At 45.2% G+C, this 25,630-nt stretch overlaps 1 protein-coding gene and 1 pseudogene across 1 annotated transcript in view; both read right to left on the bottom strand.

Annotated features, from left to right (window-relative positions):
* The window catches only part of RBAK (RB associated KRAB zinc finger), a 68,876-nt gene extending 62,790 nt beyond the window's left edge, over positions 1-6,086 (bottom strand). The window contains exon 1 of the mRNA XM_054545650.2: positions 5,922-6,086. Within this exon, the coding sequence (XP_054401625.1) occupies positions 5,922-6,084 (163 nt within the window). The 5' untranslated portion in view covers positions 6,085-6,086. The remainder of the gene's footprint in view (positions 1-5,921) is intronic.
* Positions 6,087-6,110: 24 nt separating this feature from the next.
* On the bottom strand, positions 6,111-16,901 carry LOC103891055 (XK-related protein 8-like; annotated as a pseudogene).
* Positions 16,902-25,630: the final 8,729 nt, after the last annotated feature.

The raw sequence follows: 25,630 nt of genomic DNA, 5'->3' as shown, positions 1-25,630 counted from the left end.
GCACAAAACTCAGAAACCATATAGAAAATGATTGATGTTTGCTTAGAAATGAACAGTTTTATATTTAAAAACTACATACATATGATTATAGTTTTATAGTTACATTTTAAAAAAATTTTGTCTTTAGAGGTATACACTGAAAATACTTGTGGATGAAATGATGTCTGGGATCTGCTTCAAAATAATTTTTTATTAAGAGACAGGGTGTCACTCTGTCACCCAGACTGGAGTACAGTGGTACAATCATACCTCACTTAACCTCCAACTCTTGGGCTCAAGTGATCATCCCTCCTCAGCCTCCAGAGTAGCCAAGACTACAGGTGCACACCACCACACTCAGCTAATTTTTTTAGAGATGGGGTCTCACTATATTGCCCAGGCTGGTTCCAGCTCCTGGCTTCAAGTGACCCACCTACCTCTGCCTCCCAAGTGCTGGGATTACAAGTGTGAGTCACCATGCCTGGCCCTCAAAATAATTGGAGGTGTGGTAGAGATTAAACTTGGTAATGGGTACATAGAGTACTCTTTTCTCTACTTTTTTAATATATTTGATTTATATATTTTTATATTTTGGATTTTTCCATAATAAAATGTAAAAAATAGGTCAGGCACGGTGGCTCACACCTGTATCCCAGCAGTTTGGGAGGCCGAGGCAGGCAGACCATTTGAGGTCAGGAGTTCAATACCAGCCTGGCCAACATGGCAAAACCCTGTCTCTACTAAAAACACAAAAAAATGAGCCGCGGGTGGTGGCGCACACCTGTAATCCCAGCTACTCAGGAGGCTGAGGCAGGAGAACTGCTTGAACCCAGGAGGTGTAGGCTGTAGTGAGCTGAGATCGCACCACTGCACTCCAGCCTGGGTGACAGAGTGAGACCCCGTCTCAAAAAAATATATAAATAAAATAAAAAGTAAACAGCAAGAAGATCTATGTACAAAGTAAAAAGATAAACTGGGAACAGATATTTGCAACATAAGATATTCAAAGGGCTAATTTCTTAATATATTAAGAACACATACAAATTAATAAGAAAAAGACAGCCCAAGAGAAAACAGGGGGTAAAGATAACAGGAGGAACAATAAAAAAAAAAAGTTGCCAATAAATCTGTAAAAGAGTGACCAGCCTTACTCATACATGCAAAGGAAAACAATAACCAGATTCCTCTTCCATGGAGTAAACTGGCAACATGAAGAGGCTAGATAGTAAGCAGGATTGGTGAGGGTGGGGGAAGTGCGGTTGGACCTACTTGCTGTGGTGGGAGTAAAGGTATCACCTTTTAGAAGGACAATTTCAGAATATCTGTCTGCAAATTTAAAATATATACCTCCATACAGTGAATATATTATTATTCAGCCTTAAAAGGAAGGAATTTCTGATACATGCTGTAACACGAATATTGAGGACATTATGCTAAGTGAAATCAGCCAGTCAGAAAAAGACAAATGATTCTGCTTTTACAAGGTAGCCAAAGTAGTCAAAATCATACAGATAGAAAACAGAATGGTGTTTGCTAGCAGGAGGGACACGGAGGGCAGTGGGGAGAATGGGGAGTTCATGTTGAATGAGCACAGAGTTTCAGTCCGAGATGAGGAAAAGAGTTCTGGAGATGGCTGGTGGTGAGGGTTGCACAACAATATGAATGTACTTAAAACCACTCACCTGTACACTGAACAAATGATTCAGATAGTAATTTTTAGGTGTGTTTTGCCACAATTAAAAAAAAAAATTAAGCCAGGCACAGTGGCTCACTCCTGTAACCCCAGCACTTTTGGGAGGCTGAGGCGGGCAGATAACTTGAGGTCAGGAGTTCGAGAGCAGCCTGGCCAACATGGTGAAACCCTGTCTCTACTAAAAATACAAAAAAATTAGCCGGGTGTGGTGGCAGGCACCTGTAATCCCCGCTACTTGGGAGGCTGAGGCAGGAGAATTGCTTGAATCTGGGAGGCGGAGGTTGCAGTGAGCCAAGATCACACCACTGCACTCCAGCCTGGGTGACAGAGCAGGACTCTGTCTCAAAAAAAGAAAGAAAGAATGAGAGAGAGAGAGAGAGAGAGAGAGAAAGAGAAAGAAAACAAAGAAAGAAAAGAAAACAAAAGAGAAGAAAGAAAGAAAGAAAGAAAAAGAAAGAAAGAGAAAGGACATACCCCTTGACCAAGTGATTCCACTGCCAAACATTGACCTTAGGTTACACAAGAAAAAAAAAGCCAAGTATGTTCATTTCTATAGCTCTAACATCAAAATCTTCAAACAACTTAAATGCCCATCAATGGTAAATTCACTAAATAATGATGTAATACCATATAGCACACTACTCCGTAGAGATTTTGAAAAGGTGGTTTGAGCTCTGAGATATATTACTATGCAATCATGCTACAGAATGTGTACTGTACGACCCGTGTGTACACATTTCTAAAAGTGTGTGTGTTGTGTATGAATGTGATAAATTATGAGTAATTTCCATATAATCGTAACATACTTTTCTGCAGTCACAAATAAATTGTTAATAGTGGGAAGAGTATGGATGGTGGTAGTGATAGTAAGACTTTTTAAACCTTTTTGTAGTGCTTGGACTTTTTACTTTATTTGAATGTAATTATTTTTATTTATTTATTTAGAGACAGCCTTGCTCTGTCACCCAAGCTGGAGTGCAGTGGCTCCATAGCTCACTGTAGCCTCCAACTCCTGGGCTCAAGAGATCCTCCCGCCTCAGCCTCCTGGGCAGCTGGGACTATAGGCATGCTTCACCACATCTGGCATTTTTAATATTTTAAGTTTAAAAAAAAAAGTGACATTCTGTACTCATAGGCTGTGAGCTTTGTCATGGTTTACAAGACATATTTCTATTTGGATATTTTATCTAACTACTTTCTTTAAAAAAATTTACATTTCCTCATGCTGCCTTGTCTAAAATCATAATGTTAAACCTTATTTTTGTCTTTCTACACATTTCTTCAGTTTTCCCTCTCTCCTTCCATTCTCTCTGGGAGCTCACTTTCCTGACTAGCTTAACTGCCTGTGGCTGTTATACACTGTGTTGGGATGTCTTTGGAATGGTTGCCTTCCTGCTGGGGTGACTAAATTCCCTGGAGGTCGCCATCTTCAGCCTTTTTGTAGCACTCCTTGCATCTGGTACATGCACAGCATGTGCTGAAAATTTTTTCTTGGTCATGATGGACCCTCTTCCCTTGAAAGCCTCAAAGCTGCAGTCTTGGATTCTTTGTTCCTGGCACCTCAACCTGCACCTCTTTTTTACCCCTCAGTTTTTAGGAGTATCAAGTCCAACTCAAGTGGTAAGCCTAAATTCGATTTTTTTTTTTTTTTTGAGACAGGGTCTCACTCTGTCATCTAGGCTGGAACACAGTGGCATGATCACAGCTCACTACAGCCTGGGTTCAAGCAATCCTCCCTTCTCAGTGTCCTGAGCAGCTGAGACTTCAGGTTCACACCACCACGCCTGGCTTATTTCTTATTTTTTGTAGAATAAGGTCTCACTATGTTGCCAGGGCTGGTCTTGAACTCCTGGGCTCAAGTGATCCTCCCACCTCGGTCTCCAAAGTGCTGGGATTACAGGTGTGAGCCACCGCACCTGGCCCTAAGTTTCTTACTATGTGGGTGTCCTCTTAACTTTTCATATGTGCTTTCCACATCTTTGATCTTTTAACTACCTTCTCCAAGTGCACAAAATAGAGAAAAGAGCCCTGGAAGGTGGGGCCAGGAGACCAAAGTTTAACCCGGCTCTGCCACCAGTTTACTGAGTGGCTCTAGGCCCAGGTCCTCCTTTATGTCGTGAACATGAGCGCTAGACCCCGCCCCACACACTCCCACTGCCAGTGCTGGCGCTTGGCAAAGACCATCACACCCTCCTCTTTACCCATGATTCATACCTTCAGTTGTCCCCCCCCTCACCGGAATCTTTTCTTCAATCCATCAGCCTTTTAAGATATTAGTCTATTTTCCAGGCTTTGTTGTTTAGCTCTTGTTCCACCTTTCCTGCCTTATCCTCTTATTTCCTTTTGATTCTTTCAATCAATATTCCAAAACATAAAAATAAACCTAGTTTCTTTCTACTTCTTCTTCCCCCTCTTCATTGAAATTACAACTCAAAACCACCACCCTCTTGAAGAGCTTTATGAATGAGTAGTTTTATCACCACCTTGAGAAGCAGAGACAAAGCTTGGTTAGCGCAGAAAGGACACCCGCCTCAGAGTGACAAGGATCAGAATTGAATCCCCCTCATGACCGAGTCTCAGTTCCTTCATTTGCATAATGCATACAGTAATAGTTTACACCACCCCGCCCCACCTAGTCAGAGCCGACAATGCAGCTTGTCCCCAGCATCCCTTCCCTTCATAGGTGACACTCCTGCCCCCAGGCCCTCTGGTCATCCTTCTCTGCCGCCCTAGGCTCCCACTAGCTGCACCTCATGGCTCTCCCCACTCTGTTTCGGCTTCTCAATGAATCAAAGCTCCCTGTGGAGAAACAACAGGGAGATGTGGGGGAAGAGGCCAGCCAAGGAAAGGGAGGGAGTTGAAGGGCAGTTTTTTAGCTCAATTCTATACAAAGCTGTAATTCCCACCCCCAACACACAAATACCTACTCTCTCTCCACATCCGTTTCCCTTTTTCTTTTAGCACTTAACACCGTCTGATATACTCAATGTTTTACTCATCCTGGTTTTTGTGTCTCCACCAGAATAGTAACAGAGCTGAGACTATCCTGGATCTCATCACAGCGGTGACTGGAACCTTTTCTTCTCCATCTCAAGTGACTTTTCTGTCCCTTGTTTCTCCAAACCACAGACCTCCTAGAACAGCAAAAGGTTCCACTTCCCCAGCACCATCACCCACCACATCCGCATCTCCTAAGGCACCTCATCACTTAACCTCTCAGAGCTCCCAGCAAAAAGACGTTTCTTCGCCAGGCTCCTATATTGACTTCCTGGCCCTAAATGTGTTTGTGGCCACTCCCGCTGGGCCCAGCAGCAGAGCTGGTGGTGAAGAGGATGCACTAAGTCAGCCCAGATCTGGATTCTGATCTCCAGCTGAGCTGTTAACCCCAGGCTGGCTCACCAGCTCCTGAAACTTTACGAGTTTGAGAAGCCCCACCTAAGCCAGTCCTCTCTGTTCCGTGGACCTTGACTGATTTTGAGAGGTAGATTTTATGTCCCTGACCTCTTCCAGTTCAGGCTCTGAACTCCATAGGAGATTTCGTTTGATGACAGACTACGTTGGAAGATTTCATGAGGCTTTAATCATAACCTAATAATACTGTTAAAAACAACACATCTGTCACTTGCGGAGACCCACAGGGACACACATTCTCTCCCTCTCACGTAGACTCTGAGGTAGGAGGTACACTGGCTAAGGAATAAAAAATACTCAGTGGCTGTGCAAGGCTCAGACCAGGCTCACAAGCCTCTTGGTTGAAAAGCAGCCCCCTGAGAGGAGGAGCAGAGGCCAGGCCAGCTTCACTGAGATCCTAGAGATTCTGACTGGGGCTGCCCAGAGTTGGGCATCCCTGGCTTTTGGCATTTGAGATCTAACCGGGACTGGTTGGTGCAAGTAGGGGATGAAGCTAAGGTGGTAGCTTGTCCTGTTCCAGGTTGCAAGGACAGAATGATGTTCCTGGCACATAAACTGTTCTCGGCGAAGATTTGTTTCATGAATTGAATGAATGGTGTGGGAGAGGGGAGGAAGAATTCTAGAGGACAGCCCCTGTGGCCTTCTAGCCCAGGACAGGGTAGCTAAGGGGGGCAGCCCCTGTAGCAATCATTTTAGAGGTGGCCAGGGAGTGAGGTGGAAGTTTTGGGGCACCAGCTATACCAATGGCAGGGGGAAAAGAAAAGGTAGTCTTCTTTCCTCCCAAAGTGTCTTGTATGTAATTGGGGCTCTTGACCCTGCAGGACCCAGCCCTTCTCACCTTGTTCACTGTGAACTCCTTGGAGGCAGGCCTCTCTGCCCCACTCAGCACCATCCCTGGTGCCCGGCCCCGCACAGGCGTCCCACTCTTGCTGAGTGCATGGAGGCCACAGCAGCATCCTTAGCTTATCCTCGCCTGCCTTCTGCCAGCAGTCACTCTCCATCTCTGCCGGCTGGGTCTGATCCTGCTTCAAAGGACGCCGTTCACCTCTCCCTTCACTGGCGAAGCAGCCTCAGCCTTAGCCTTGGGGAAAAAGTTCTGTGCTAACTGTGTCGTGCGCCTGTTCTGAGGCAGCTGATACCCCTCTGAGGAAAGTAGACTCCGGGCCCTGTCCACCTGGTCAGGGTCGGGCTCACAGCAGCAGCTAGGGTACAGCCATCAATAGCACACAAGCCACAGAGCCAGGCCCAGAAAGAAGCAGCCGCCTCCCACAGGCAGCCACAGCTGCAGTGGAATCCCGCTGGGCAGCCAGGAGCTATGAGTCACCCAGGTGGCCACCAGGAGAATGCTGTCACTCAGGAGGAAGGCCAAGTGGATGGTGGCCCGGCCTCAGGTGTGGCCCTCAGCCACGCTGAACCAGGAGAAATAGAGGATGGTGGCCACTGTCACCCGGTACAGCCACTCGGAGCTGGGGTCCGGCATGAAGTCTGTGCCCTGAAGCCAGACCCAGAGCAGCAGTACCAGCCACAGGCCCAGGCAGTGCAGGGCTATATAGCTGGGGAAGAGGGCTGAGAACACGGCCACAGCCAGGACTCAGGGCCACAGCAGCAGCAGGGCCACGGCTAGGACTCAGGGCCACAGCAGCAGCAGGTTCCACAGGAAGTAGATCATGGAGGAGCCCAGGCCCAGGAGGGGCTTGGAGGGGAGGCAGGTGTGCAAGGCCTGGTGGTAGTCGAGCAGTGCCCACGAGATGCCCAGGAAGGACGTGCAGATGCCAACCCCTGCAAGGAGTAGGAGGGAACAGTGAGTCCTGGAGCCAGCCTGCTTGGCACTCCCCAGAGGTCACGGGTACCGTGGGGGCCCTCCCAGCAACCCTGGGGTAGGTATTAGAATCCTCGTCTGTTGAAGGAAAATCTGAAGCTGGAGAAGACCCAGTGAGTTCCCATAACCAAAAACAAAGCTACGACTCCTAATATGGAACCTGCCCCTCACCAAAGTGCTTTGCTGCATAGGTGCTATATCCAGGTGGTATTTGTCAAAGATGAGAGGGTGTGACTTGTGGCCCACCCAGCACTCAGCACCCCCTGGGCCTTGGCTGTACCCTGGGCGTCTTCCAGGGCCCCATAACCCTTTCTTTCTGGGAAGAACACAAGCCTTTCTTGTGTCTGAAAATCAACAGTCTCAGTTCCGTCTTTCTTAGTCTCAAAAAGGGAGTAGAAAATCCTATGGGGTGGCAACAGGCTCTGGCTAAAGCTGCCCTCAGGGCCAGGAGAGATGTCCCTGCTGTGTGGACAGAAGGTCTCCCCACTCCCCTCCCCTCCCCTCCAAGACCAAAGGCCATTGGACTGACCCCTAGTCTTGATTTTCCAAGATCCAGAAGTTTACAACAGGGGTCGGTCCTAGGGTCCTATCCCACCTCCTGGTTGTCCATCCTGGAGCAGAAGCACAAGGGCCTCCAGAGAGGGATGCAAGTGGCACCGGCACATCTCCTGACTGCTTCCTCCTGTCCCCGTCCACCGCAGTCATTCGACAGATGTTTACTGGGAACCTATTAGGCACCCAGAACCCACTCCTAGCCTGGAAACAGATCTGTGCCTGTTACCCTCACCCAGGTCTCAGCAGGGCTGATGTTCCTCCAGTTTCCCCAGCATGCCACCTTCCATGACCTTGACAAGCTCTGCCCAGGCTGTTAGGTCGCCAGAAGCACATGCCCCACTTCCCCAGCCTACTCCTCCATTACCCCGCAGGCCCCAGCCTGAAGAGCCCCTGGTGTCACCCACCCCGACCCTATGCCACCCACTCAGCTGTGTCAGGTATCCCTGTAACATGCCACCCACCTCTGTCTGGAGTCTCATCACACAGTAATTATCTATTTCCTTATCTCTGAGCTCCTCGAGGGTAGAAAACAGATTCTGCTCACTTGGGATCCCCCAGCAGCCCAGTACCTGGCACATAACAGCAGCGAAAGAGATGTTTGCTAAATAAAAAGTAGGGAAAATCTGTTTCGCCACCCTCCCCCTGCCACACATGCAGTGCAGACTGTCTGCACTTCGCCCTGGTTCTAGATATCCCCCACCCTCAACAGACAAAAACATGTGCCTAGTGAGTGCCCAGTGACCCAGAGCAAGTCTCTCACCTTTCTGCACCTCTTTAAAAATGGAGATCAATATAGCACAAACCTACAGGGCTGCTGTGAACATGAGCAATGATGACTATAAGCGCTTCCCACCGGGCCTGGCTAATAGCTGGCACCTGGCTAATAGTGACAGCCGCTATTATTGTTTTTTCAATCAATATATAGACTCAGACTAGCAAGATGAAAGGGCCCTTGGAGATCAAGTCCAACCTCCATCTTCCACAGGAAGGCTCTCCGGGTCACACAGCAAGTGACGGCAGAATGAGGACTGGTTCCTTGAGAGGCTATGGCATTTATGGCAGCGGTGAAGGAAGGCAAAGGGGAAGGCTTGGACCCTGAATCGGATGTGAGTGGGGGCCCTGTTTAGCTTGGCCACTGTCTGGGTCTGTGAGAATGGGCAAGTCACCTTCCTTTTATGGGCAAAAACCCTCCCAAAGCTCCTCACTATAAACTTCACCCATGCTTAGGTGGCCCTGTGAGCCTCTGCCACCTGCCTCTCCCTTTTCCAGTCACTCAACATGCTGTACAGTAGCTACTTGTTTTAGTTTATCATCCTGGCAGGGCAGGGGCTGGGTTCATCTTGTTCACTGCTGTGTCCTCGGCACAGTAACAGGCACAAAAGAGATGTACAATGAAAACCTGACTGGATGAAGGCATTCAATATATTGTTTGTTTCTTTTTTAAAAATTTGAAGAGATGAGGTCTCACTATGTTACCCAAGATGGTCTCCAACTCTGACCTCACGCAACCTGTGCACCTCCCAATGTATTAAATTGTTTCTTAACAAAAAAGTTACCTACTCTGTATCAGGCACCTTACACACTTTATTATCTTCAAAATTATAAAAGTTACAATTAAGACTTGTGGGCCAGGCACAGTGGCCGACACCTATAATCCCAGCACCTTAGGAGGCTGAGATAGGTGGTTACTTGAGCTCAGGAGTTCAAGACCAGCCTGGGTAACAAAGTGGGACCTCGTCTCTACCAAAAAAAAAGAAAAGAAAAGAAAAGAAAAATTAGCCAGCATGGTGACACATGCCTGTAGTCCCAGCTACTCAGGAGGCTGAGACAGGAGGATCACTTGAGCCTGGGAGGTCAAGGCTGCAGTGAGCAATGATCAGGCCACTGTACTCCACTATGGGCAATGACAGAGTGAGACTGTACCAGGAAGTTATGTACCAGGAAATGGGCTTTCTTTGCATCACCTCACTTAATCCTTTCATCAACCTTATGAGGCAGGAGGATTTATGTCCATTTTTCAGATGAGAACAAACATACTCAGAGAGGTCAAGGCATTTGTCCAAACTCAAACAGCTGCAGAGTGACTTTAGGTTTCAAGCCAGATCTGCCTGACTAAAGCCTGTTCTCCTGTTTTCTAAGCAGCCTTTATAAAAGAATAAAAACAGTTCTGACATTTGAGAGAGACTCCCCAAGCCACGACAGGGGGGCCAGCCACTGGCCTTCACTCACACTGGTAGTACTCAGCCTGGCCGCTCTGCAGCATGATGGCCAGCACCAGCGTGAGCTGTGGTGCCGTCTCCAAGAAGGTCTCAAAGAGCCGCAGCATGCTGATGTCCAGGGGGAGGAAGTCGGCGTAGGCCAAGTCAAACTCAGAGGGCTCCTCCTGCTGCCACACCAGCAGCCCCTGCCGCAGCTCCTGCATGCACCTAGGCAGCACACACAGATGCCCAGAAGGCCAGGTTAGTGTCCTGTGAATTCCTCAGCCTCCCACCCATCTAATGAATGCACACAGGCTCCAACCTGGCTCCTCACATCCATGCTATGGGGCCTTCGGCGATGTCCTAACCTCACTGAACTTGTTTGATCTGTAAAACAGGGATCGAGGCCAGGCGCGGTGGCTCACACCTGTAATCCCAGCACTTTGGCAGGCCGAGGTGGGTCGATCACAATGTCAGGAGATCAAGACCATCCTGGCTAACACGGTGAAGCCCCGCCTCTACTAAAAATACAAAAAATTGGCTGGCTGTGGTGGTGCATGCCTGTAGTCCCAGCTACTCAGGAGGCTGAGTCAGGAGGATCTCTTGAACCTGCAAGGCGGAGGTTACAGTGAGCCGAGATCTTGCCACTGCACTCCAGCCTGGCGACAGAACGAGACTCCATCTCAAAAAAATAAAAGGTGGGGGGATTGATACACCTTCTACTCCTGCTGGCTAAGCACTGTCCCAAGCTCATCACAAACCTTGTCCTGTTTACTACTCACAAGAGCCTATTTTACAGATGCAGAAACAGGATCAAGAAGCTAATAAGGTCTGGGTGCAGTGGCTCATGCCTGTAATCCCAACACTTTGACAGGGCAAGGCAACAAGATCACTGGAGGCCAGGAGTTTGAGACCACCCTGGACAACACAGCAACCCCATCTCTACAAAGAATTTTTTAAAATTAGTTGGGCCTGGTGGTACGAGCTTGTAGTCCAAGCTACTCCGGAGGCTGATGCAGGAGGACTGCCTGAGCCCAGTCAGTTCAAGGCCACTGTGAGCCATGATTGTGCCACTGTACTCCAGCCCAGGCAACAGAGACCCTGCCTTTTTTTTTTTTTTCTGAGACAGAGTCTGCTTCTGTCACCTGTTGCCCAGGCTAGAGTACAGTGGCACAAACTCGGCTCACTGCAACTTCCACCTCCCAGGTTCAAGCGATTCTCCTGCCTCAGCCTCCGGAGTAGCTGGGATCACAGACATGCGCCACCACACCTAGCTAATTTTTGTATTTTTAGTAGAGATGAGCTTTTGCCATTTTCAGCAGGCTGGTCTCGAACTCCCGACCTCAAGTGATCCACCCACCTCAGCCTCCCAGACTGCTACGATTACAGGCATGAGCCACCAAGCCTGACCAGACCCTGCCTCTTTAAAACAAAGAAAAAATTATAACCAGCTAATAAGTACTGGAATGAGGATTTGGATCCAAACCTGAATTGGAAAGGCATGTTATAAAGTTGCCTGAGGCAGTAGTTCTCAAACTTCAGTGTGCCCATGATCTCCTGGGGTCCTGTGGGCAAGAGGACACTTGCCTCTTGGGCACTTCTGGTCACAGGCCAGATGGGATCAGACTCTGCCTTACCCCGGCCACACAGGGGAGGGGCTGGAGGAGGGTTAGATTGGAAGGAGGAATCCCATGTAAGAGGCTGGCCCTGAGTGGTTAAGGATGGAGACTGGGGCAGAATTAAGAAAGTCCAGAGGTTGGACAGGCAGGCCTGGGGTACCCACTGGCATGAAGAGTAAGTGGAGGATGCACCAAGGACCCTCCACCCAGAACTTTGCTCTCAGTTGCCTATTGGGAGGGAATCCCATTCACTCATCACAAGCTCATTGACCAGACATGTACTGTCACTTCCCCTGGAAGGACCCAATAACATACTGAAGAGCAGGCAGGCAGGGTGGGCTTGTCTGTTCTTGGTAATCTCTTGATTTTAACATTTATTATCTGGTTCCTAATACATTTTATTTTGATTCTCCTTTTCTCTTGCTCATTCTCACATATTTTTAAAACCAAACTTTTTCTTCAGAAAACAAGTTTTTGGGGCCAGGCGCAGTGGCTCATGCCTGTAATCCCAGCACTTTAGGAGGCCGAGGAGGGCGCATCATCTGAGGTCAGGAGTTCGAGACCAACCTGTGGAACATGGTGAAACCCCCCCAGGCGTGATGGCACACACCTGTAATTAATCCCAGCTACTTGAGAGGCTGAGGCAGGAGAATCGCTTGAGCTTGGGAAGCGGACTCCATCTCAAAATTTGAAAAAAAAAAATACAAAAAAACAAAACCAGTTTTTGGTATTATGGGAACAGAAAAGCACATGGTTAGAGAGTAAGCTTTGAAGCCAGATTCCCAGCTCGGCTACTCGCTAGCTGTGTAACATCTGCCAAGTTACTTAACCTCTCTGTGCTTCAGTTTTTTCTATAAAATGATAACAATGACACATATATCTCATAAGGCTATCTGAAACATAAATGAAATAATCCATTAAAGCACTTAGAAAAGTGACTGGTACATATTAAGTGCTCAATAAATGTTAATTACTATAATTATCAATGCTACAAATTAAAAAAAATTTTCACCCTCTATTATTTCTTTCATCTTTACTCAGTTCTTTTTGTAGTTTATCATGTTAAAGTAGTAAGATTTATTTTCAGTCCTTTCTTTCTATTTATTTACTTTTTTTGAAACGGAGCCTCGCTCTGTTGCCCAGGCTGGAGTACAGTGGCACGATCTTGGCTCACTGCAAGCACCGCCTCCTGGGTTCACGCCATTCTCTTGCCTAAGCCTCCTGAGTAGCTGGACTACAGGCGCCCGCCACCACGCCCAGCTAATTTTTTGTATTTTTAGTAGAGACGGGGTTTCACAGTGTTAGCCAGGATGGTATCAATCTCCTGACCTCGTGATCTGCCCACCTCGGCCTCCCAAAGTGCTGGGATTACAGGCGTGAGCCACCATGCCCAGCCTCAGTCCTTTATTTTTAAAAATAAATGCAATTAAGTCTACAAACTTCCCTCTAATGTATTTTCCTGCATGACCATAAAAAGGACAGAGGAGGGAGAACCCTGTCTCACTGTTTGAGTCAAGCAATTATAGCTCAAAGAGCAGTGCTTAGATGGAAAACAAACTGAAAAGGAGAAAAATGGGATGCCTGGAACACATGAGGGATTCTTAGCCTGTGTCCTTATAAAAAGCTGTTAAAAAAGGCTAAATGTGAGTCATAAACATTAAACTACTAACGTAAATCAAGTGTATTTTCTATCTTATACTTCCAGGGTCCTTAAAGATTATCTGATAAGTAAAATTAAAGAATCAGCATCTAAATTAAAGTGCTATACCTAAAACAAGGGACTGAATCAAATAAAATGAAGTTAACGGCAAAATGTGAGATGCAGCAAAACTGAGAGACGTTTATGACCTGACAGCAATGTGGGCGAAAAGAGCAAGGCTGAATGTGAGCAGACCTCATGTGGAGTATGATGTGCAGTCTTCTATACCCCAACTTTCAAAAAGACCCTGACAAGCTAGAGAAGGGCACACAGGGAAGAGGAGAAGGGCAGTCAGGTTGACGAAGGGGCAACAGCCAGAATCTCTCTCCACAAGCAAGAACTACAACCATGGCAGGACATTTCAGGAAGTACATGCTGACAAATATAAAGAACTGTCTAAAACACAGAGCTGACCAACAAGGGAGTCAACTATCTTGCAAAGTAGCACTTTCTCCACCACTGAAGTCAGAAACAAACGCTGTATGGCTATGTACAAGGATGCCTGTTCTGAACTCTGGGTAAATTTGGCTGAATGAAAAACCACCTGCACATTGTCCCTAGTTCTACATTCTGCCACAGGCCAGGGCGAATGTCATGTCAGCAGAGCACTGCTCCACAGACTGGCTTAGGAATCTCAGGAGTCAGAGCCTAAGGGATTTTCCTTTAGATCCTGAAAAGTTCATAGTAAATACAAATACTTTCCAGCTTTATAGTTACCTGAGTTTCCACTTAGTCATACCTGAAATCAAGTGTGGTAATTAAGTACACATGTAACAAAAAGGATGATCTCTAGAAAAGTTGTAGTAAACTCCTTTACTGGGTGGAAGCAACTCAGATAAAATCTGAGTTGTTATAAAACTCAAGTTTACATTTTTGGGGATCAGACCTGAAGTAACCTCTTTAAAAGGGTTTTCAGCAGTTATTTCATCAATAAGAATGACAGAATTTTGGAGAAACATGTGGCTATTAGCCATTCTCTCAGTTGCATAAGCGACCCTCTGCAGTAAGCTCTTATTCACAAGTGTGGGTAGTTTTTACCTAATAACACAGTCAATTCTCATCAAACTTTCAAGACCAGTTTTTTCCCCCAAGCTTAACAGCACACTCAAATACCTTCTCACACATGAATTTTCTACCACCACACAAAATTTTCCTATCATGGTTTATCTTAAGTAGGAAGAAGGAAGCCAACAAGTGCAGCCACTTTCTAAAAATTTTGATGTGCTGAGAAAATAGTTCCTGTCAGTCACTCCTTGGACTGTCCTGGCCAGATGCTCGGCAGACACCTGTAGCACGGCTTCCTTCACTGACTGTGAAGAAGAAAAGGTACAGTGTTGCAGCTACACACTGCCAGCAACACAGTTTGCATTACCTTGTTCAAACTTGAAATCAATTTAAGAATACTGATTCATTTCTTTTCTCTTCTTCCTTTTTCCACTGGTTTCTGGTGATAGTTCCTGCCATTTTTTAATGGCATCAGAAAAGGCCTAAAAATTGAGAAAGGGAAAGGTTACTTCTGTAAATGGAAAATAAGAATACACGAGACAGGCAACCCCCAAACGCCATTTTAACACAGTTTCAGCTTTCTTCCCAGCATGGCTAACAATTGGTAGTGGCAGCTGGGTGCGGTGGCTCAAGCCTGTAATCCCAACACTTTGGGAGGCCAAGGCGGATGGATCCTTTGAGATCAGGAGTTCGAGACCAGCCTGGCCAACATGGTGAAACCCGGCCTATAATAAAAATACAAAAATTAGCCAGGCATGGTGGTGCACGCCTGTAATCCCAGCTACTCAGGAGGCTGAGGCAGGAGAATGGCTTGAACCTGGGAGGCGGAGGTTGCAGTGAGCCAAGATTGCACCACTGCACTCCAGCCTGGGCAAGAGTGAGACTATGTCTCAAAAAAAAAAAAAAAAAAAAAAAAGGAATAGGCAGTGGTAAAATAAATAGGCAGCATTTCTTTATTTTCATTTTCTCTGACTTTCATAAACTGGTATAGTGGTGGAAGCAAAACACTTACTGATAGATTAAAGAGTAGCTAGGGAAAAGAAAAACTGCTGGCTGGGTGCAGCGGCTCACACCTGTAATCCTAGCACTGTAGGAGGCTGAGGGGGGTGGATCGCTTGAGCTTAGGTGTTCAAGGCTTGCCTGGGCAACATGGGGACATCCCACCTCTACTAAAAATACAAAAAAATAGCTGGGCGTTGTGGTCCACAGCTGTGGTCCCAGGTACTCGGAGGCTAAGATAGGACAATCACTTGAGCCTGAGAGGCAGGGTTGCAGTGAGCCATGATTGCGCCACTGCACTCCATCCTGGGTAACACATCCTGTCTCAAACAAAACAACACTGTCCAAGCTGTCCTTGAATAAATACAGGTTAAATTACACGACAATGGGCTGGTGAGTCCCATTCTGTAGGCAAATCTTCCATGTTGTTTGTCTGGTCAATGCTCCTCTTTACTCTCCCCTAACCTGCTTCCCCCACGCTCTTCTCTGCGTGCACCTATATCCACCCCACCCTTCGACAGGATGCTGGAGTTCAAAATCCTTCCACTGGTGAGGATCCCTTTTCTTTCCTACCTTCAGCTTCTCCCTGTTAGATTTTCTTTATCAGGATTTAAATGTGTTCAAGTCAGGGCGGGGGCGGCGGCTCATGCCTGTAATCCCAGCACTTTGGGAGGCTGAGGCAGGTGGACCACCTGAGGTCAGGAGTTCGAGACCAGCCTGGACAACATGGCAAAACCCCGTCTCTACTAAAAATACAAAAAATTAGCTGGACGTGGTGGCATGCGCCTGTAATCCCAGCTACTTGGGAGGCTGAGGCAGGAGAAATCGGTGAACCTGGAAACCGGAGGTTGCAGTGAGCTGAGATCGCGCCACTGCACTCCAGCCTAGGTGACAGAGCGTGACTCTGTCTAAAAAAAAAACCAAAAGTGCTCAAGTCTTTGCCATCCTAAAAATAGGACGGAGAAGGGGTACCTGATATGAACAGGAAGGAACGGTGTGTGAGGTAGGGCCATTCTGCCTGGAAGAGAAGAAGGAAGAGTGGGAGCCTTTCAGGGAGACCGGGTGGGACTCCTGACTGTGGTAGGGGATAGGAGGCCTTGGGGCTCATGTCCTGTGGCTACGCTGTTAGGGTGCAGGGCAGGCTGGGGTCCCAGTCTGGGTGGCAATGAGAAAGGGGGTGGCTATGATGCAGTGTTTGTCTGAAACTCCTGCTGAAACTTAATCCCCAGTGTGGCGGTGTTGAGAAGGGGATCTCATCTCTCTTTCAATGCCTGCACCTCTTTCTTCTTACCCTCTTTGTAGAGAAACTTACCAAAGGACCTGTTTATCTGCTGTTTCACCACCTCACCCTTATGACCGCAAGCTTTCCAGCTGTCTCTAATTTGGCATCTACCCTGCCTTTGCACTTACTAATCTATGCTTATTATTGAGTGGCCAAGTCTACAAGCCTACCATCTACATTTTAGTCCTCATCTTGCACAAACTCTTAGCAGCATTTAATAACATAGGCTGGGCATGGTGGCAACCCAGTGCTTTAGGAGGTTGAAGTGGGAGGATAGCCTGAGGCCAGGAGTTCAAGACCAGCCTGCACAATCTAGCAAGACCCCATTTCTACAAAAAATAAAAAGATCATCCAGGTGTGGTGGCGCACACCCGTGGTCCGAGCTACATGGGAAGCTGAGGCAGGAGGATGGCTTGAGCCCAGAAGGCCAAGGTTGCAATAAGCCATGATTGGGCCACTGTACTCCAGCCTGGGTGACAGAGAGAGACCCTGTTTCTAAACAAGAACAACCATGATGATGAGATTAATAATACAGACTGCTCCAGTCTCTCAAATTCCTCCTTCCTGTCTGCCCGCTTCCTCCGCTTGGTCTTTGCATGTCAGGAGTCCTCTCTTCTCACCTGGTATCTCTGGGTACCTCATCCTGGCTGGTGAGATTTTCCATATGCTGATGACTCTCAAAGTCCTATCACCATAAAACCCAAGGAGATAAAAAAAAAATCCTATCTACAGTCTGTATTTTCCAAACTTTCTAGTCCATTCAACCTCCCAATGAATTATTTTTACTCAGATGTCTCACAGGCCCTTCTCAGCATATTGGCAACCAACGTTTCCCCGACTGAATTCGTGATTATTTCTCTCCAAAGCAGGTTTTTATACTAGTTCTCATCCCAGTAAATGACACTAACATCTCCCACGACCCCTTTCACCAAACTCCTACTTGGGTCTGTGATTAAATGTCCCTTGCTCAGGGAGGCCCTTCTGGAGACCCTTGGTCTACCTTAGGTTGCCTCTTGTTTTACCCTTTCAAAGCCCCTCTATTTTTCTTTCAGTCTTTTTTTGGCCGGGCGCAGTGGCTCATGAGGTTATCCCAGCACTTTGGGAGGCTGAGGCAGGCAGATCATCTGAGGTCAGGAGTTGCCGACCAGCCTGGCCAACGTGGTGAAACCCCATCTTTACTAAAAATACGAAAATCAGCCAGGCGTGGTGGTGAGCATCTGTAGTCCCAGCTACTCAGGAGGCTGAGGCAGGAGAATCGCTTGAACTGGGGAGGCAGAGGCTGCAGTGAGCTGAGATCACGCCATTGCACTCCAGCCTGGGCAACAGAGCGAGACTCCATCTCAAAAAAAAAAAAAAAAAAAAAAAGGTGGAAGGGTCTTGGCCCAGACCTCAGCATGAGCCACAGTCCTTGGCTTGGTTCTTCCCTTCCTACAGTTAAGACCCAATGAGTATTTTAACCACTACAATAACTCCACATTTGTCCTTTGGACAAAAGAAACATCACTGTGTTTGCTGAGAATCAGAAGAATTTCAGTAGAATAGAATTTAATGGCAGTAAGAGTGACCAAGAGGATTAAGTCAAGGTCTCTGCTGGTGCATGCGCTCCTGTTCTGGCCACAGCTACAAAGCAGGCACCGTGTGCTGTCCTTCAAGGAAGACGTCTGTATTACCGACCACAAACCAGCACCCTTCTCACCCTTAACCAAGGCCTTTAAGTGCTATCTATTTTAGGATCCTGGGGGGAGAACGCTGGGAGCTGTCAGTAGCTGCCCATTCTCTTCTGAGGGGGCGCTGCTGTGTTCCCAGACTCTTTACAGACCTTACGTCCTATCACTGATAACTGAGCCACCTGGGGGATGGATGGTCGTGTGACCTGTCCCAAGTCGGAAAGCAAATCAGGAAGGAGCAGGATTAGAACACATCTTCCATACTCCTGCATTCCACAGTAGAATGTATTACCCTCCGTGTTTTTACGGTCAAAGCAGAACTTCTCTACTTCTCATCTATCATTTCTTTTCATTTAGCCCTTCACGATCAGCAAATACCCATCTATTTATCTTCACCCTAATAAATTCCTTAGCAATCACAAACCATCCCAGTTTCCACAAGCTGAACTGTTCATTCTGTTATCATAGGAAGATGTAGTCAAGAGGTGTGACCCCAACAGGAAGACCAAGTAGAGTACCTTTCAGGTGATTGCATAGTGTCCTTTGAACTCGTGCAGGGCCCACTTATGTCCTGACTACTGAGCACTTTGAAGTCAGCCATGAGGAGGTCAGCAGCTTGGATGAAGCAGCGCTGGTCAAGAGGAGTCAATTTAGAATAGTCAAAAAAGTCTATTTTAGGCAACTGAAACGAGAGAGAAGCATAAAATCAGAGGCCAGGCAGTACATTTCCCATGTAGGGGAAATCATTTTAAGAATTACATGTGTAGAAAAGAATAACATTTGTTCTAATTACTCTATAAGGAAGTTACCAACCCTATAAGAGAGATGAGAAAATGGTGGCTCAGAGAGGTTAAACAAACCTGTCTGGAGCCGACAGACTACTTTTACTAGTTATAACTAGTAAAGAAGTATAGTTCGGGATTTAAACCAATCTTACAGCCATCTTCTTTCCATACCATATTTACAAACCACTATTTTTTTTCTATTATAGAATACGTAAGACAGATAATCAAAGAATCTATGGGGAGTTGGAAGATCAAGCAACAGATCTTAATAAAGTTAGTTCTCAACCATACTTTACCATATAACTCACTAAATGCCAGTTTGGATCACAAATAATGACAATGATTATAGTTTTTAAAAACCAAACTGTTTACACCTTGATATGAGATCTGGTTAAACAGACGTATAGTATACACTGTATACAAATCTCATGTCAAAAGAAAAAAGATATTCCACTCTGGGTAATGATCTGCAGGCTAAAGTACTTACAGGGAAGTGTACTGATGTTTTTGCAATTTACTTTGAAATGCATTATCATGAAATGAAACATAACAAAGATGTGCTGATGGACAGACAGAGGACACATGTATGATAAAGAGGATACAGTAAACTGTTAACTTTTTAGTAGCACCAGTGGTAGGTATATAGGTGATCAACATAAAATATTTCCATTTTTCTGTAGGTTTGAAAATTTTCATAATAAAATGTTAAGAGTTTTGGCCAATTCTTGTTTTGCTTTAGGAATCTGCTTTGTAGGATTAAAGATATGGAGGATTCATTTAATTCTTTATGGGAAAAGGAAGATAAGAATTACAAGGAAAGATAGAAGTTAAAGACAGAATTCAAAGTGGCTCAGACTGGGAGATTGCACTGAAGTATAGATATATTCTGAAATCCTATGTCCCTCGGCTACTCTTTAAAAACTTGTCCCAACAAAGCACTTTATTCCCATAGAGATAACAATAACAACAACAAAGGAGAGCATTTCCAGGCAGCGACTGCAAAACAAGAACATGACACTTGCCTTTGTCTCATCTTGGCTGGCAGCAGACTGCTACTGGGATTTATAATGATTCTATCTTCTCTCTTTGGACAATCTGGGTTTTCCAGAAGAAAATTACAAAGTCTGCAAAAACAAATGATGTTACTTTCATACTGCTTCCAAATCCCACACCTGCCCATTGCTCCAAATGCAATGTGTGAAGAATATAGTCCTTAGTCACACATTACAACTGGCCTATCAAGAAATTAAGATGTTTGTAGCCCAGAAAAACTAAACAAATAAACAAACAACTGCACTGAATTCCTATCTTTGTGAAAGATAAAAAATTTAAAAAGCAATGAACATACTGACTAAGGGAAACTCCTCCAAAGTTTATGTATCAGTTGGGTGTTAATGTAATGAAGTCACTGAAACTATTATTGTTTAAACTACAAAATTGGAAAATTTGTAAGAAAAGTAGCAACTCTTTGTCAAGAAAACTATGAACAAGTAAGAAGTGGAAAACTGTATTCACATTTACAATAAAAAACAGTCTGCTAAGAGATGTAATAAATAAATGAAATATAAAAGACCTTCTGTTAATTCATTAATACTTTTTATACCTCTCTGGTAACATAAATCTCTGTGGTAATATAAAGCTCTATGAGCCATAGAGTTACACTTGGTTTATTTAGCTAGCTGCTAAGCCAGACTGATGAAAAGATCATGTTTTCCTATGAACAGACTCTCTTCACACCAAACCCATTAGCTTTGTCTATTACCAGCATGAAATACTTCCAAAGTAAGGATACATAGAGTGAGATAACACACACTGATGTATCACCACCCAGACCCAACAGATGTTAACTATCCAGGCTCTTCACAGTCAAATCAGAAAACCACCTTGGAACGACTGCACAGTAGTGAAAAGAGTGGGTGGGGTACAGCTCTAGCCACATTCAGTAGCAAGGAAGCTTCTTTGCTCGGAGGGTAATGGGGACTTCCCCTTTTCTCTGTTCTTTCTCTTGCTCCAGTAGATTCCTAAGATGACCTCCTAGGTGCTATACCTGCAGTTCTCACACACTTCCCTTTCTACTGGTTCTCTTTTGCCAGATGTCAGTAGTAAGGCCTGTAATAGTAGAACAGGGACTGGCAGAAAGAGGGCAGAGAAAAAGTGCCCAGCTCTGGCTCCTTTTCTCATCCAGGTGCCAGTGTTTGGGGACTGGTTTGGAGAGGTTCGTTTATTCTGCAACCCCCACCGGGGACCCATGTCAAAGCTTTCTCCCTCATCCTGACATCTCAATGCATTTCCCTTTGCTGTTACTTCCAGGAGTCCCATATACTTTTCATCTCTAAGCTCCACCCTTCCCTACCACCACAGCCTGCCCAGTCCAGGGAACACAACACCAGAGGCCCAAAGAGAGGAAAAAAAGCAGGAAACTCCTCCTATTACAGAGGGCGACAAGAATTCAGAGTACATTTTCCTTTAAAACCATTGTCATCAGTGGTAATTCTCTGTCCTAGAACTCACTGGTGTGCACTGAGGTTATGCAAACCTTTGAAGGCTGACCTGAGACTTAGCCACCAGCAAAAATCCCGTCTGTAGGGAAAGGCCTGAGTTCCAGACAACTCATTACATGTGCATATTTGACGTGGCGACAAACCAGACACGGACTAGCTTTAAAATGGTCTGTTTTTACATGTTTTCTCAAGTACATGATACATAAGTACACCTCTACATGAAATACAGGTGGAACAGTAGATATGATTTCTTGAAAAAACAAACAAGTTTGAGAGGTTCATCTCTCCCCAATTCATTTTTTATTTTCAGCAATATTAAGAACTTCAAATACTGAAATGCTACAGATATGAAGTTCCACATGGCAGAAATCAGAAGCTCTCACTATAAACTGTCAAAATTCATTTCTAGTTTAATCCCTTCATTTATGCTTACCAACAGAACTCTTCTGGAGGTTAAGTGACATTTGGAGGCACAGAAAATGAAGGACAAAGTTTTTCTTCTACAGAAACAAGTGGTAGCCTCTGTTCTAATATCTGCACCCTGGAGCAAAAGCAGTGGGGAAGCCTGTCGGACTTCAATCTGCCCACCTCTTCATATGACCTCATGCTTGAGCTGATCTGACATGCTAGCGGTTCTAGAGAAGTCACTCCTGCAAAGTAAGCCAGGCTAGTACTCCAATTTTTTTTTTTTTTGAGACTGAGTCTCGCTCTGTTGCCCAGGCTGGAGTGCAGTGGTGCAAGCTCCGCCTCCTGCAAGCTACAAGCTCCACTTCCTGGGTTCATGCCATTCTCCCGCCTCAGCCTCCTGAGTAGCTGGCACTACAGGTACCCGCCACCACGCCCGGCTAATTTTTTTGTATTTTTAGTAGAGACGGGGTTTCACCGTGTCAACCAGGATGGTCTTGATCTCCTGACCTTGTCATCCGCCTGTCTCGGCCTCCCAAAGTGCGGGGATTACTGGCGTGAGCCACCGTGCCCAGCCGTACTCCAACCTTTCAACCCTTAGATAGTTGCTGCTGCCTTCATCCAACTGAAGTTGACCACGTGTGAGTGAAAGGTCTAAGTTAACCAGCCAGAGTAGATTACCTGCCATGCGGTTCTCTAATGAATAGGCCCTTCCTGCTTAAAATGGCCAGATGGTTCCATCTGAAGGCCATTTAAAGACGCACATAAAGCAACCGAGACTGAGCTACAACAAAATCCCAGCCTGCTCAACTCAGCTTTGGGCCTTATTTCCAGTTTCCATTAACATTTTAGTCTAGTTGTGGAATTAACATTGTCCTAGGAGCCCAGAGACTAATGGAAAGGAAAGCAGTGTCAGGAAAACAAGATTGGCTTGAAAAGATGCAACACAATAACTGTACATTCCCTTGCTTCTTGGATTTCACGAGAATTTTAATGTGTTTAAGGATCAATGTTTGTTTCTGAGTGACACAAAAAGCACAGAGGGTCAGCAAGTCCCTAAAAATAAGTACACGTGTGAGACTCAGGAAGCAGAACAGAACTGTTAAGGTGTCAATTTGATTACAATTTAGTGATTTTTATAGACAATCTTGAAGATATATTTAAACATGACATTCATTTGCAGCAGGAGACAAAAACATTGAAGTATACTCAATTTCTATGAGGTTAAATTGTTAAAAAATACTAAAACATGGTATCTGGTATTCAAACCATTGTTCTATAAATGAGCTAAGTTTATACTTTTCTCTATCATTTACATTTTCTGTAATGAACAAACCTGTATTACATTTCATAACCAGGAAAACATTAACCAAAAAAAAAAAAAAAAACAGGAATTCAAAGAGAAGAGAGAAGTAAACAATTTACATACAAGGGAAATACAATTACTAAACAAATATATGAAAAACACAGCCAATTAGCAAAGAAATGTCACTTATGCTACTTCATGCCTACCCTAGTTAACTAGAAAAATAACATCATAACTCAGTATTGTCGAAGAGTTGTTAAAGCAATTCACACATATGAATTGCTTTTTAGATGAGTAGAAGCCTACAAGAAAGTTTTCATTGTAAAAATGTAGTCATTGCTGCTCAATTTTCCTGTAAACCTAAAACTGCTCTAAAAAATAAAGCTTAGTAATAAAAAAAAAATGTAGTTATTATCATGCCACTTAGAAACCCAAAAACAAAGTATGTTAAAAGCTTAGGAGGGGAAAAAAATCTCCAACAAACAATTCTGCTGGAAGACACAAACACAGCCAACAGGAAGGTGGATGCCAGGGTGTGGCGCAAGTAGAGTTCAGGAGACAAGCAGGAGAATGTTCACAGCTACATTATTTGTGACAGTCAGAACTCAAATGCCTACCAAAAGTACATGGAAAATTTCATTGCTAAGTGGTATAAATGGAATACCACTTAACAATGAAAAATATATAAACTGTGGTTCTACCCCACATGAATAAACCTAACATAATGCTGAGTGAAAAGAAATCAGACTCAAGACTATAGACTATACAAAATCTTTATGTAGTGTTTAAAGAGGATGGCAGCGTTCTATTTCTTGAAGATTTCTGGGTTGTGGTTCCATAAATGTTTGGTTTGTGATAAATTATTGAGCTGTGCATCTTTATTTTGTTCATTTTTCTTTATGTATACTATATTCTACAATAACCAAGTTTAAAAACTATACACAATAAAGAATATGTGGAAAGGCTTGAGAAGAGTGAGTAACTGGCATGTAAATAACCAAATGGCTTTCTTTCCTCACTGTACCGAAGATTAAATACCCAGGTAGAGTCTCTCGTTGAAAAATAAAAAAATGCTTTAAGAGTTTGGGTAATCGAAGCCAGGTGAGGTAACACATGCCTGTAATCCCAGCTATTCGGGAGGCTGAGGCAGGAGAATCACCTGAACCTGGGAGGCGAAGGTTGCAGTGAGCTGAGATCATGCCATTGCACTCCAGCTCGGGCGACAAGGGCAAAACTCTCTCAAAAAAAAAAATAAATAAATAAATAAATAAAATCAAAGGTTTGCTGGGCACAGTGGCTCACATCTCCCAGCACTTTGGGAGGCTGAGGCAGGGGGATAACTTGAGGTCAGGAGTTCGAGACCAGCCTGGCCAACATGGTGAAATCCCATCTCTACTAAAAATACAAAAATTAGCTGGGCATGGTGGTAGCTTACTGAGAAGCATGTTAAGTAAAATTGATAAAGATTAAGGGAAGGCCAGGTGCAGTGGCTCACATCTGTAATCCCAGCACTTTGGGAGGCCGAGGTAGGTGTATCACTTGAGGTCAGGAGTTCAAGACCAGCCTGGCCAACATGGGAAACTCCGTCTCTACTAAAAATACAAAAATTAGCCAGACATGATGGTGCATGCCTGTAATCCCAGCTACCTGGGAGACTGAGGCAGGAGAATCACTTGAACCTGGAAGGCAGAGACTGCAGTGAGCTGAGATCACACCATTGCACTCTAGCCTAGGTGACAGAGTGAGACTCTGTCTCAAAAATAAATAAATAAATATAAAAAAATAAATCTGATGACAGTAGTTGCCTCTGTACAGAAGTGGGATCAGACAAGGCCACTACTGGCTCCAACAGTGTCATTGTACAAATTAGAAAAAAGTATCCACATTGGGCTAAGCACCTGGAAAGGGGCCCTTCCTTCTCAGCCTTGGCAGGGAAGAAACCCACCTGCACCCCTGACTGAGAACTACAGTATAAGATAGGAACTTTGAGGACAGGTGTTCAGTGAACTGTCTATTTTGTTTAAATTTACCACCAGGCTGGGCATGGTGGCTCATGGCTGTAATCCCAGCACTCTGGGAGGCCGAGGCAAGCAGATCACGAGGTCAGGGATTCAAGACCAGCCTGACCAACATGGTGAAACCCTGTCTCTACTAAAAATACAAAAATTAGCCAGGCGTGGTGGAGTACGCCTGTAATGCCAGCTACTCAGGAGACTGAGGCAGGAGAATTGCTTGAACCTGGGAGGCAGAGATTGCTGTAAGCCAAGATCACACCACTGCACTCCAGCCTGGGCAACAGAACGAGACTCCGTCTTCAAAAAAAAAAAAAAAAAATTTTACAACTATTTCACCTCTGCAGATCAGAAGGAGGGGAAAGAGTATATTTTTCATTTTATATTCTTCAGGACAACTTATTTTTTAAAACAGCATATTTATCACTTATAACAAATTTTTTTTAAATAGAGACAAGGTCTCACTCTGTCTCCCAGGCTTGAGTGCAGTAGCATAACACAGCTCACTGCAGCCTTGAATTCCTGGATTCAGGCAAATCCTCTTGCCTCAGCCTCCCAAAATGCCAGGATTAAAGGTGTGAGCCATGTGTCTGGCCCATATTTATCCCTTTTATAATGAAAATTAAGAAATGTGGCCAGGCAGGTGGCTCACGCCAGCACTTTGGGAGGCCGAGGCAGGCGGATCACCTGAGGTC

The sequence above is a fragment of the Pongo abelii genome, chromosome 6 (assembly GCF_028885655.2).
Source record: "Pongo abelii isolate AG06213 chromosome 6, NHGRI_mPonAbe1-v2.0_pri, whole genome shotgun sequence".
Classification (NCBI taxonomy): domain Eukaryota; kingdom Metazoa; phylum Chordata; class Mammalia; order Primates; family Hominidae; genus Pongo; species Pongo abelii.
The sequence above is the reverse complement of the archived record's forward strand: the minus strand, read 5'-3'. Positions and strand labels throughout refer to the sequence as shown.